This window comes from Calypte anna, chromosome 27 (genome assembly GCF_003957555.1).
Source record: "Calypte anna isolate BGI_N300 chromosome 27, bCalAnn1_v1.p, whole genome shotgun sequence".
Classification (NCBI taxonomy): Eukaryota; Metazoa; Chordata; class Aves; order Apodiformes; family Trochilidae; genus Calypte; species Calypte anna.
In genome coordinates, this window is record NC_044272.1 from 393,483 (window position 1) to 406,232 (window position 12,750).

The window sequence follows — 12,750 nt, forward strand, 5'->3', positions numbered from 1 at the left end:
TTTTGAACTCTTTTTAAACCAGCCCATTGATTTAAAACTTCTTGCAAACTGGAGGAGAGTTTTCCTGGTTTGGATTACTGGGTGCTTCTGGGAGAGCTCTACTCCATTAATCAAAAGGGTTCGAGTTACTGAGTCACCCAGAGTCCTTTGAAACCCATCCGGATTGTAACACCTTGGGGCAGAGCTTTTGCCCTCTTTGGTCACATTTAGCAGTGTCCTGGGCTCCCCTCCCTGGGGAAGTTCAGAGCACACCAGAGTGCAAAGAATTAAAGCAATGCACCATAAAGAAGGGATAAAAACGTCAGTAAGGATGCGAAATATACAGCAGTTTGGGGAGCCCCAGTAAGTTAAATATTAACAAATTCTATTGCTCTCACTTTGGTCAGTTAATAAAATACTCTTAATTATTAGATTGTCTAAATTGCCTATTGTGCAGCTTTGGAGATAGAGAGCCTTCTGAAAATGAACCCTCTGTGTTTTCTGAACTTGTTTGTGTAATAGGAGTGTGCTGCAGCTTTCTTTTTATAAAGAAATCTCAGGGGTGATTGTAATGTGCCTGGATGAACGTGCAGCCCAAGCGTTGCTCTGTGCTCGTGCAGAACAGAACAGTCAAGAAATTGCTCCCCTGGGGATGGAGCACAGGAGTGTTCACATATATAACATCACCTGAGCTTTCACACAGTGGGTAATAGACCCTTCTGCTCCACAAAAATGGGGGGCAAGGCTTTAAAGTATATATTTTTGGCTATTTAGAGGTGTTTGAGCCCTTAGAAAAAGGGTTGCAAGGCATTGAGTCTTGCTGGGGAGCAGGGAAATCAGTGCCCTTGTCCCACAGGACCCACTCCCAGGTGTTTCAAGCTGTCAGCTGGCTCATATCTGGGGTTTTGAGGCTTTCTCCCCACAATGACTTCTGCATTGCTTTGGTTTGTAGAGCAGTAACTTCATCCAAACCATCTAATCCAAGCAGGAGTAATTCTGCCCTTTGGTCAGACTCCATCCCAAAACACGGCTGGGAATTCATCTCTTGCTTTATCATCAGTTCCTAATGGGCACCTCCTCCAGTCCCTCGAGTGCCTGCTGCGTGCTCTTGGCTTTGCATTCACTGTACTTATTTTTTCTTAACAGGGAAAATTGCTGCAGATACGGGCAAGACAGCCTCCTTGTGTCTTGTCATTGGAATATGCTCGCTGAACTCCAGCTCCCTCGTGGCTGGTTCTGGTTATTCCTCGTGTACTTGGAAAGGGTTTTGGCTCAGGAAATATGCTGAACCTCCTGATGCTGCCATGGATGTTCATCAGAACTATTTGGCCTGTAGTCTTCTCCTTGCTACGAATGATACTGATGTGTTTATTTATTTATTTATTTTTTTAGGTCCCAGCCCATACTTGCAGAACTTGTTAATTATTGCACCACACAAATGTGGGATCTGGCTTCACAGCCACTGTTTGGCCGTGTTCCTGGCAGGGCTGGTGCTTCAGAAGATGAACCAAAGTGCAGATTTCTAATCTTCCTCTGCCTCAGTATCCCCATCCTTTAAAGGGAGACCTCTTCAAAGAGGCTCGGGAGGGATAATTTATTACCCAACAAAGTGTTGGTAGCTTTAGGGCTGGTTTTGCTCACGTTGGAGGGGCTTTGTGTTTCACTGATGTGTTACTGGGTCATAAAAGAATAAATCTTGTTTACTTGTTTACATCCCGTGGGAATCTTCTGCTGAGCTGGGTTTCAGGCTTGTCCCTAGCGAGCCCGCAGTGTGCTGTGCTTCCCCACTTGAGAGGCAGAATGTGCAGTGCCTTTCCTGAAAGGGTGCCAAGGACTGGGAGAGAGAGAGAGGAGCTGGAGGGAGGAAATCAGAGGGGGAGGGAGGGACAGAGCCAACACCCAGCAGAAAAGGAAGGGGAGAGAAAACTGGAGAGCTCAGCTGGGGAATGACACAAGGGGCTGGCATGGACTTAAGAAATAGTGAGGGGAGAGATGCAGTGTGAGCCCAGCAGCATCCTCAAGGCATTTGGGGGGAAATTGAGGCCTCATCAGCTGCTTGGATTCATAAGCAGGAGCTTTGCTGCCTTGCAGAGCAGCCCTGCCAATGTCTCCTTTTGGCCAAGGCTTGCAACTTCTCCAGTGTCACTTGTGGGGTGGCCTTCCCGGTGTCTGAGCAGGACTTGTGCTTGCTGTTATTGCTGACTTTTTCCTTTTTAGAAAAAAATCCCCTAATCAGTTGTGGGGAGGCTTTGGTGTGAATATCCACACATCTGGCTAGAGGTCTGTGAATTAATAACTTCCAGGTCACTTTCTGTTTTGTGTAATCATGAAGTTTCTTTGCCATGTGACTGGAAGAGAAAATAATTTAACCCTGGCTGTCGTGGAGCTTCTTGGCATCCTTTGGGATCCTTTTCTTGACACTGAGAATTGCAAAATTTGAATTCCTTTTGGTGAAATAAAATATTTGGACATGCTAGAGGCATTTTTCCCCCCCCTGAAAATAGGAGTGAAGTTCCCCAGAAAGCTTTGCAGCGTTGCCCAGTAGATGGGACCGATGGGTTTGATGGATCCCAGGAAGTTTGTTGCTTTTCCCTGCCCAGCAGTGGGTTAAAGCTGTGCTGGGTTTTTTCCTTCCCTCGGCGATGCTGCGCGCTGCAGCCCGACCTGCTGGGCACAGGGGCTCATTGCAGCCCCAAACCAACCCTCTGCAAACAAACCTTCCCGCTTTCTGCTTGCTTTTTTAACATAAGTGGCATTTTTAGTGGACCGTTAATTTGCTTTACTGCCTGTAATTAGCAAAAAACTGGGTACCGAGTGTGCAAAAATTAGGCTTGGATTGGCTTCACCTGTCAGCCAGCCAAGACCTCTTTGGGTCGAGGTTTCCACAGCCGTGATAAATCAGCTCCTGGCTGGGAGGAGGTCCCTCCCTTTCCTTTTGACCCTTGTGCCATCAGCTGGACCTGTCCTGATCGACCATGGGGTAAGCAGAGAGGGGTCCTGCTCTCACCATCACCTTGTTTGCCTCAGGAGCCAGGGACAAAGTTGTTTTCCTTCTCTGCATCATCTCCACATCCCAGCCAGTTCTTATGAAGCGGGATGAACACTTTGAGATCTGTAGATAAAAGAACTTTCACCTGCAATTTGTTAATTACACCCTGGTGTTTGGTTGGTGCAGCCCCAGGAGGCCACCCAGGGTGTATCACAGTGCTGTGCCATAGAAAACGTGGGATTTTCAGGCAGATGTGGTGTTGCTGGCACCAGGAGGAAATCAATAGTCTGCACCAAGAAGGTGCAGAAAATCTGCATCCCCCAAACCTCAGCCATTCACCTATTAATCACAGGGGTTAACCACACAGATCCAAATGGGCGCTTGGGAGCTGCTGAAGCCTTTGAGGCATTCAAAAAAGAAACACCATACATTTTCGAGCACATAAATGTGTTTAAAAAGGTATGTAATTTATAATAGCCACGTTGACAGAGCTTTAACTACATTAGGAAAGCGAAACCATAATATATTTACATGTGAGCAGTACTTACTGTGTGTGGGTGAGTCTCTGTTGATGTGTTTCCATGTGATTCTCCATAATTTCAGGGAGTGATTGTAGGAAAGGATATTAAACCATAGTATTGATAATGCTTTTACAGCTCTGCTTTGGGAAATACATTACTGCTAAATTAGTCCCTGAAAATCGAGAGATATTAACACTGTCGAGCATGAAGGCAGATGGGATTTGGATCAGAGACCTTTATTTGTAGCCTGATGCTGAGGAGTCATTACTTCAGAGCAGGAACTTGGTTTCCTTGAATATTAACTGGAGTTGGGGATTTCACTTCCGCTTTGGCATGAAGGAGCTGATCATAAAAGCGTAAATGGAACCCGCTTGGTATTGATTTTTCCTATGCTCTAAAAAGATGCTTAATGAAACTCTAGGTACCTAGATAAAGACCTTTACTGAATGCAAAGTAAGCTTAATTGCAGCTCCCTTAACAAGCTGCTGGAGATGAATTTTTTTTCCACTACAAAGCCCTTTCACCTATTTAGATTATTTCCCTTCCTGTGCGTGTCAGGATGCATTAATTCACCTTTTCCTTTTTTTTTTTTTTTTTTCTGTATGAAGAGCAAACTGAAGCATAAAGGAAAACTTTTTTGACCACTCTTTATGGGAAAAAAATTGTCAGTCTTGCTCCTTGAGGTCGCAATAAGTTAATCTTTAAAGTGTAACTGCTCCTCTCCTTTTGCAGAAGCAGATACAGGCAGGGAGGCATTTTCTGATCCTCTGCAATAGAATTTTAGCAGAAACAGAGATTGAACTGGAGATTTTTAAGCATGTATCCTCAAACCTGTTATCTGCTGTATCCCACCTCTGCTCTGGTGTAGCTGCAGGACTTGTTTCTACCCTCCAGCACTGCAAGCCCCAAAACAAATAGGAAGGGTGGGTCCAGATTATTCCCTTCCTTGCGGAGAGCAGCAGTTGTGCTCTGGAGGTTGTCCAGAGGGAAGCAACAGTGTGTTCCCTGATTGTGCTGCCCTTCTGCTGTGGGCTCTGCCCACTGAAGCCCTAATAATGCATCACTGGGTTCTTTTTATTCTCCTCTTGGTAGTTTTTTCCTCCTCCAGTGCAGGGGATCTGTGTCTGTGCCTGTTGCCAGGTCTGTGACATCCACAGGTCCTGCAGGGACCTGATGTGGCAGATGTGACCTGCCTGCTGCTGCATTCTGAATTGCCACCCCCTCTTCTGGGGACACCCCTGTCACCAGAGACTCAATCTGTCCCCTCTGCAATTTGCTCAGAGTCAATACATCTAAAGCAGGAGATCTGTGTTAATTACACAGGATGCCTTCAAGCCCCTCTTTCTGCTGCTGTGTGAGAAACTGTTTCTGCAGAGAATGTCAGGCAGCTAAAAGATGGCATAATTTCATTTTGGTTTGTTTTTTCCTGTGCCACAACTCTGAAGAAGCAAGAGAACTGGGTATTTAGTGCTCTTGGGGGTAGCCAAACAGTGCCAGGGGAGCTGCTGGATGAGGTCTAAGCCCAAGAAACCTCTTGCTCTTTCCCTTGGAGTCAATCTTGTTTTTGTTCGTGCTCCAAAGAGCACTAAGTTGGGGAATTTTGCTGAGGATTTGAGTAGGAAGATAGAGCAGCTTTGCGTCAGGTGCAGAGTAATTATTTGCTGGGATTCTGTGCTATTTGGTTTTTATTCCCTGTGTTTTCATTAAAAGCTAATGAGTTTTTTCTTCATTCAGAACAATAGCTTGGCCCCTGACAAGTTGCTGGTTATTTTTTCTGCTTGGACTCAACTAGCTGTTGCTGCTCCATAAACTTTATGGAGAAGTGGATTAAAGCACGAGAAGTTCTCGTAATGCAAATCCAAGTGGAAAGGCAATAGGATTTGCTTTAAGTAGCTGTGTCTTCAGAGTTTTTGTTGGGTTTGTTTGTTAGGGAATCTGTAAGTGGTGTCTGTGAATACTAAAGCAAACAGAGGCCTTCCTATTGATTTGTGGTGCAGTGATTTGGGGTCCCTGCTGTGCTTGGCATGACACATGTGTGTACCTGCTGCAGCCTGGGTGGATTTGAGGGGGTTTTTGTGAACATGTGAAACCTTGGGTTCTCCACTCTCCAGCAAGCACGAGCCCATTTGTGGTGACAGCCCCACTGTGTCATGCTTCATTCCTGAGACCTCTGCCAAAACAGAGTCTTGTGCCTTGATTTTTTTCCCCTCTGGTTGCTCCATGCAACACCTTCTCCTGCTGTTACAAACCTGGTGACTTATTCTTGCAAGTACCTTTTTGGACTGGGCCCTGATCCAGCTGGTTTGGTGCAGCTGGGTGCCTCCTGCTCGGTGGAAGGCAGGACCCCAGGTGTTGGTTATTGCCATCATCCTGCACCTGGATCTCTTTATAGGGGACACCTGGTACCTCTGTGGGTGTTTAAAACTGTGCTGGTGGGATGGAAATGTTGTGTTCAAGGAGCTGGAGGGTTTTGTGGAAACTGTCCTAGAGTGTGGCAACTCCACAGCAAGGCATGGAGCAAGGTGAGAACGAACACTGGGTTCCCTTCCCCTCAGCTGGTTGGCTGCTTTTTAGAGCCTTTTTGTTTGAGGGTCTCAAAGTGCTGCAGCAAAGCAGGGAAGAACCAGCAGCAAAGGGCTGTGATGGCTTCTGCAAGGTCAGGAGGGTGGTGGTGGGCTCATGGATGGGCTCTGCTTCCCATTTTTCTCTGGAATCTGATGTTCTGCACTGTGTGCTGGAATGGCTGCTGGAAACGAGTGAGCATAGAGCTGGGGAAAGATCTGATTACTCTTTGGGCTCTTCCCCTGCTAGGGAAGTTGTAATGGTTTAAACCATGGACTGCCCCCTCTTCTGTCATTGACCCCCAGAGGCCTTTAATAAACTTCAAAGTCAAATCTTCAATGGGTTTTTCAAGACCTTTGAGCTTATACTATCAGCAAGACTGTAATGGTGTCTGGCACCCAGTGTGATTTGCTTTTTAAGGAACTGATGTGTGGGAGGATGATCCTGGGTGTGTTATGTTCTTCACAGCCAGATTGTTCCTTTTGGTGAAGAACTGAAGTTGTCTTGAAAATGTGTCCTTGGATGCAGGAGCTCTGTGAGCTTGATGCTCAGAGCAAGTGAGGGAAGGCTGCAACCTGGGATCTTGAAAATAAAGCACATCTAAAATATTGCCATGTCTTTCTGCAGCTGGAGACTTCATGGCATCTCCACTGTGTTTCTTGATGGGAAGAAGTGCTGCAAACCTCTGCCCCAGGCCTTGCAGCCCTTTCATCAAGGCTTGATTTAAAATGCAGGGCACAGTTCCTCTGTTTGCTGAGATAAAACTTGGGTTTAGTGTCTGAGTGCAATTAACATCAGCTGAAAACTCCCCATTCTTGCTGTTTGTTGTGTGTTGAATGAGTAAGCAGCTGGCTTTACCTCCCTTATCAGCAGCCTGGGCTCTGTGTATTCAGGGACTGTAATCCAAAAAGCTTTTTTGCTTTGTCCAGGGTGAGAAGCATTTTCTTTTCCAGGTAGCCTAGCTGCACTCCATTTATATTAAAATTTGATCTAAACATCTGTCACTGTAGTATCTAAGTGCCTTCTGCATAAAATCCAATATTGGGAGCAAATTCCCTGGCAAAATGGCTGCTTACAGAAAAAATCCAATGCAGCATCAAGTCTGGGGAGGTAATAGCTCCTGCCTCCAGACACTGACATGTGGCTTTGTTAATCTGGATGTGACTTATAGGGAGTCAATCTTTCTTCCCAACCACTTTTCAATTAAAGATCTCAAAGCTTTTTGGAACGATACAGGCAGATTCTTCATTCCAGTGGAGTGGGTGGTGTAGTCCTTCATTTTACAGGTTATTCATGCAGAGGTCATGTACTGAGGGCAAGAACAAGAAACTTGTGTGCCCTCCTGGTGTGAAGTCTGCTCGCCTGGGTCCTGAATGAACTTCAGTAAAAGGGAGAACCAGGAGGAAACACATCTCGTGGTGTGGGCAGTAAGATATGGGTCAGAAATGTGGCCTCTTCACTAAACTCAGCTTCTCCTTCTCTTTCCAGGAGAGGATCAGCATGATGCTGGCTTTGGACAGGACAGTTCTGATGAAAACCAGAGCTGGAGTTTGGCCCCCTCCATGACATCTGATGCTTCACTTCCATCAGACTTCCAGGATGAGGGTAAGTCACTGGTACTCTTTGAATTTGAAGTCATTGAGTGAAGAAGATAGAAAGTGGAATCTAAGGTGACTTCCTTGATGTCTTTTTTGCATCTCATAAGGTAGGAGGTGGGGTATTTTTTGTAGACTGGTACCTGTTTGACAATGACCATGAAAAGTCACTGGTGGAAACTGGAGTTGGTTGGTTCTTGTTTGGATTGACAACAGCGATGGAAAAGAGCAGAACTGGAGCTGGTGGGTGGCGTCTCCTGAAGTTCAGGTGCAACTTCAGGGTGTGTTTTTTCTTGTGTGCTTGGCCTCACCCTTCGAAGGGACAGTGTCTGTTCAAACTTTGTCTCCCCCACCCTTTGAAAACCAGACCTCTTTAAATTGCCCTTTTTGGGACCTCCTAGTGCTTGGGAATTCTTGGCTGCTTCTTCCTGTGAGCTTAGAAGCACTCCCAGCTGTGGTTGGGAGCTGACATCCAAGGCCAAGGGTGCTTTCCAAAGAATCCCATGCCAGATGGGGGATTTCTGGCCAGAGAGTTGCTGCGATGCTGATGTCTCCTTATGAGCAGTGGTTTAGGAGTGATGGATTTGTGATACCTATTGCTGTGGAAGCTACAGAGCTGGGATTGTTCTGATCTTCTCTGGGGTTATCTTCATCCCCTAGAGAAGGCTTGACTGCTTTGGTCTCAGCTTCTTAATCTCCTGCTTCCCACAGATCTTGTTTCCTCCTCCTCTTTCACTTCCCTTGCACTTTTCCCCCATGCTTTCTTGCCCCCTCTGCCTTGGCCTTTCATTTTCTCCGCTTCTATCCCTCCTCTTCTCCAGCTTCTCCCTGCTCAAAGTACTCTTTCATGTCTACTCCCACTCTTGTCAGTGAATCAGTAATCATCCATCAGGAATACAAAGAAATGAGGATTTATTTGGGACTGATGGGCACCCAAGTTGGCAGCTCAGCACTGTGCAGAACACCAGGAGTATCTGCTGCATGTCATTCATGCTATAAAACAAATGTCTTAATTTGGGCTGATGGGAGACAAGGTGGTTGGTCTGATAGTTAGCTAGTAATTGCAGCCTGAGAAGAGGTGTGGAGTTTGGGGTTGGCTGTTTCAGATCTCTCTGTGTTCTTCCACGGAGTGGGGCTGGAGAACGTGTGACAGGGATAATGGATGTTGGCCTAAATGGGACATGAAAGGTGCTGAGGACCTCAGGCTTGGCCTCGTCAGGCAAGCAATGTCTTGATGAAGTCTAAGGTTTCTCCTGGCGTGTTTATTAAGCTTGTCTGAGGAGGTATTTGCTTTGCTAACTTTGAGTGGTGGTTTTTGGCAGCTCTAAGGGGCAGAGTTTGACATAACACTTGCAAGGTATGCAAACACTTGGCACCACTGAAGTTTTCAGACACAGATGAAATGCCAGGCTCGATGGAAGGATGCCCAAAGGGGTGAATGGCAAGGAGATTGATAACACAGAAACATTACAGACTACAAAAAGCAGTGGTGGTGGTGGGAAAGCTGGCCCGGAGAGCAGTTACATTAAAATGAGGTGTTAGTTCTTGCAAACTGGTAAGAGTGCTGAATAACAGCAAATCATGGGCTTGCCTTTGTGTGGCTTCATTCTGGGTGAAAGTTGAGCAGTTTTTGGCTGATGAGATGCAGGCTGTTGATAGTCTGAAGCAGTAATATTCAAGGTAAAAAAGGCTGGAGCAGGATTTTGGAACCTTTTCTTTGCCCTGCCATAGTTTGCAGTGGCATCATGAGGATGAATGTTTTTAGATTTCTGCCAATGGGATGGATATGGGTCAGGGCTGGGATTTCCTCTGGGCTTTTGAATTTCTGTGATGACTCACTATCAATTTTTTGTTTTGTTGGGATGTTTCCAGGGGTTTTTGCTTGCTTTTTCCTTTCCTTACTTACACTATAGAAGGTATGATGGTTTCTAAAAGAAGGCACAGTCGTTTTTAAAAAATATTAATATGAAGTTGCTCACCTGAGAGCAAAAAAAGTGGATTAAGCTAACGGGTGTGTCAGGCAGCCTTAGCTTCTGAATCAGAACATCCTTGTGGGGGAAAGCAGGAAATGTAAAGATTGCATGAACTGTTTTCATCTGTTCAGTTTGCCTTTGCTTCTCTGAGTGGGCACACTTCATTTTGAGGGTGTCCCTTTTTATTCCTGCACTCTCTTGCCCGTTCAGCCAGCAAGGTCCCTGCTTCCATGTGTGGGTGCAGAGCCTGGGCCACCCTGGCCCCTTGGGGTGCTGCTGTCATCCAGAGGAGTGACCAAGAACTGCTGCTTTCAGCCAGCACAGGTGGCTGGTGCATGGGATTGATCCATCTGGCTATGGCCAGAATAAATTGGCTGCCTGTAGGAACATATTTGTCATTCCTGTGGCTTTTTTCCATCCCTGTTTTGCAACAAGAGGTCCTTAGGTGCAAGCCCACAGCACTGCCAGAGGTTGCTCTCTCCTGCCTTCCTTCATTTCCCAACTTTATTAAGTTAAGGAGGTGTCTCTGGTTGGGATGATGCCATTCCTGCCTCTCCTTGCTATCAAAACCAGGGGAGTTTGGAGGTGGGGGAATGCCACAACCACACTCTTTGAACAGCCTCTTCCTTCCCTGCTCTGAACTTCTTGTGGGAATCGGAGAGAACTTTTAAAATTGTCTCTGGAGGGAGCAGGAGGGACTGAGCCAGTTGGGGATGACTTTACTCAATGAGCCATGGCCCTGCTCTATAGGATCGTCCCTAATGAGTGATTAAGAAGCTAATGTTTGTACAGCTCTGGGAGGCTGGGAAGCACCGTGGAAGTGCTAAGTGCTGTTATAATGATAAGTATTTCTTAGGAGACACTTCCCATGTAATGGGCTCTGCTCAGACCACTTGAAGACTTTTCAAAACTGTTTTGTCTTTTAAACTGGTGGAGCACTCAATTCACCAGCGGGCTTTCATTTGGTTGTACTGAAGCGTGATGTCTGCAGCATCCGGAGGGTGGGAGGTGCAGGGTTTCAACATCCAGCACTTCCAGATACTGCTTTATCACTTGGGGTTTCCCCCTGGTTCCACAGAACAGCTGATCCCATGCCAGAGCTGGGATCTGAATGATCCACTCAGTGTCAGGACAAGATCCCAGGCAGGCTGAGGGCCACTGGAGCTGCTGTCCCCTGGCCTGGCTGGCGGCTGAGCTGCTGTCACAGCACCAGGAGCCACAATAAATTTTCTTGTGTATTACACAGGTATCTGTTAGCACGTGGAAGGGAGCATAACTCACAGTGACAGGAATGTACTTTACAGGTTCTGTTAGGCATGGTCCCCAGGGTAAGAAATCTTGCCTCTGTCTTCCAAGATTTTTCCATCATGTCAGCAGAGAGCTTTGACCAAACATACTTACAGCTCGTTCAGTTCTGTATGGTGTGGTTTGGTTTTTTTTTTAGTATGTAAGTTTTAGTGTCCTAAAATTAAATTCTTCAGGTCATACTCCCTTTGCTTCATAAAAATCTGCTAAAAATGACTTTTATCTTAAAAACCACAGAGAGTGATCAATGAGGTGGAACTTCACCATGCCCTGGTGGCTTGGGGATGGGAGGGGGCTGATAGAAATACAAAGTGATAGTAAAACTTTTTGGGGGACTATTAGAAACTGAAAAGAGGGTGGCACATCTTCAGCCCATCTCCAGGTACTTCTTGAACCTGTTTAGATCCCAGAGAAGCCCTGTCTGCTCACCTTTGGCCTTCTAGTACACAGAAATGGGTCAGGACACAACAAAACACCAACGTGAATTTGTGTCCATAAATTCAGAACCCAGAACCTGTCTGTGAAGTCTGTGAAGTTATTTCAGCAGTTTTTTGGCTGGGCTGTGGCAGCCTCCATCCTCTTCATGCCACCCTCCCAGTGGTGTTTGGGAGCACCCAATCCCTGAATTCTCCCTGCAGCTTGTGGTGTTCTGCACCCCATCTGCTGCTCTGGGGTTTTCTTTATTTCTCGAGGTAGTCCCGGCATCTGCAGCTTCTCCTTTCGCTTCCCCTCTATTTCCTCTGCCCTTCTGAAACCCTAAGGAATCGCCTCTAAAAATAGGGAATGAATCCTTTAAAAAAATCCCAGCCTGCGGGAATGGTTTCAGTGGCACCTGGAGGGGGGGGGTGCGCAAGGAGGTGCCCACCCCCCACCCAGCCTGGGGGAAGGGGATGGGTGGGAGCATCTTTGGGGTGCGGGGGAGGGATGGGGCCGGGATGTGCGGGAGGGGTCAGGGAGTGCCGGGGGATGTAGGGGGGGGGTGGCAGCGGGCGGGGCGGTGGCAGCAGCGGAGTTCTGCAGTGCCCCCGTGTGGCGACGCTTTGCTGCTTCCCGGGGAATTTAATCTAAAAAAAAAGCTAAACCCAAACACCGAAACAACCAATAAACCAAACACCCGCCCCTAACCTCCCAGCCAGGGCTTTCTGCCAGTTCCTCCAGCCCACTGCGGGAGCTCTGGCGTGGGCCTGAGTTCAGCCCCTGCACCGGTTCGGTGACACCGAATCTCTGCTTTTCCAACCCAAAAGTGGGAATTGGTTTTTTTCTCTCCCCCAGGGCCAGCTCCGTGCTCTCTGGGGTGACTGGTGGTGCTGAGGCACTGGGTGATGGGTGCAGGGGAGGATGGGGTGCCCTGGGTGCTCAGCCTGAGCTGTGGCCCAGATGCTGCTGAATTTCAGGTGTGTGAGATCAAATCCAGAGCAAGGAGCTGGTACAGAAACACTGGTGTCTGGAGTCAGCACAGCTCAAACCCTGAATGCCCACTGATGGGGGGGAAGTGCCACTCAGGCTGGAGTTGAAAGCTTTACATTTTTCTTTTCAGATACCATTAGAAGCAATTATCTCTTCTCCCTGATGTCCAGAAATGTCTTTTTGTTGCTTTTTGCTGGGTTATTATAAATTTGCTGCTGATGTACTTTTGGAGTTTTCTGAAACATCATCAGAAACGCTGGGGGCAGGGGGTTGTGAGGAGGGTGATGGCTGCTGGAGGTTTTCTCCTGCCTTGTTTCCTTTTTGATCTCTGGCATCGTCCAAACGAGCCCAGGGACCCAGAGTTTAAAACCTGGATCAATTATTTCTCCTGGTTCCGTCCCATGACCGTGGGAGAAGGT

The 12,750-nt window shown here is 47.1% G+C and overlaps 1 protein-coding gene across 1 annotated transcript in view; it reads left to right on the forward strand.

Annotated features, from left to right (window-relative positions):
• Positions 1-12,750, forward strand: part of SKAP1 (src kinase associated phosphoprotein 1) — a 113,730-nt gene that overhangs the window by 19,304 nt on the left and 81,676 nt on the right. The window contains exon 4 of the mRNA XM_030465718.1: positions 7,540-7,656. Within this exon, the coding sequence (XP_030321578.1) occupies positions 7,540-7,656 (117 nt within the window). The remainder of the gene's footprint in view (positions 1-7,539; positions 7,657-12,750) is intronic.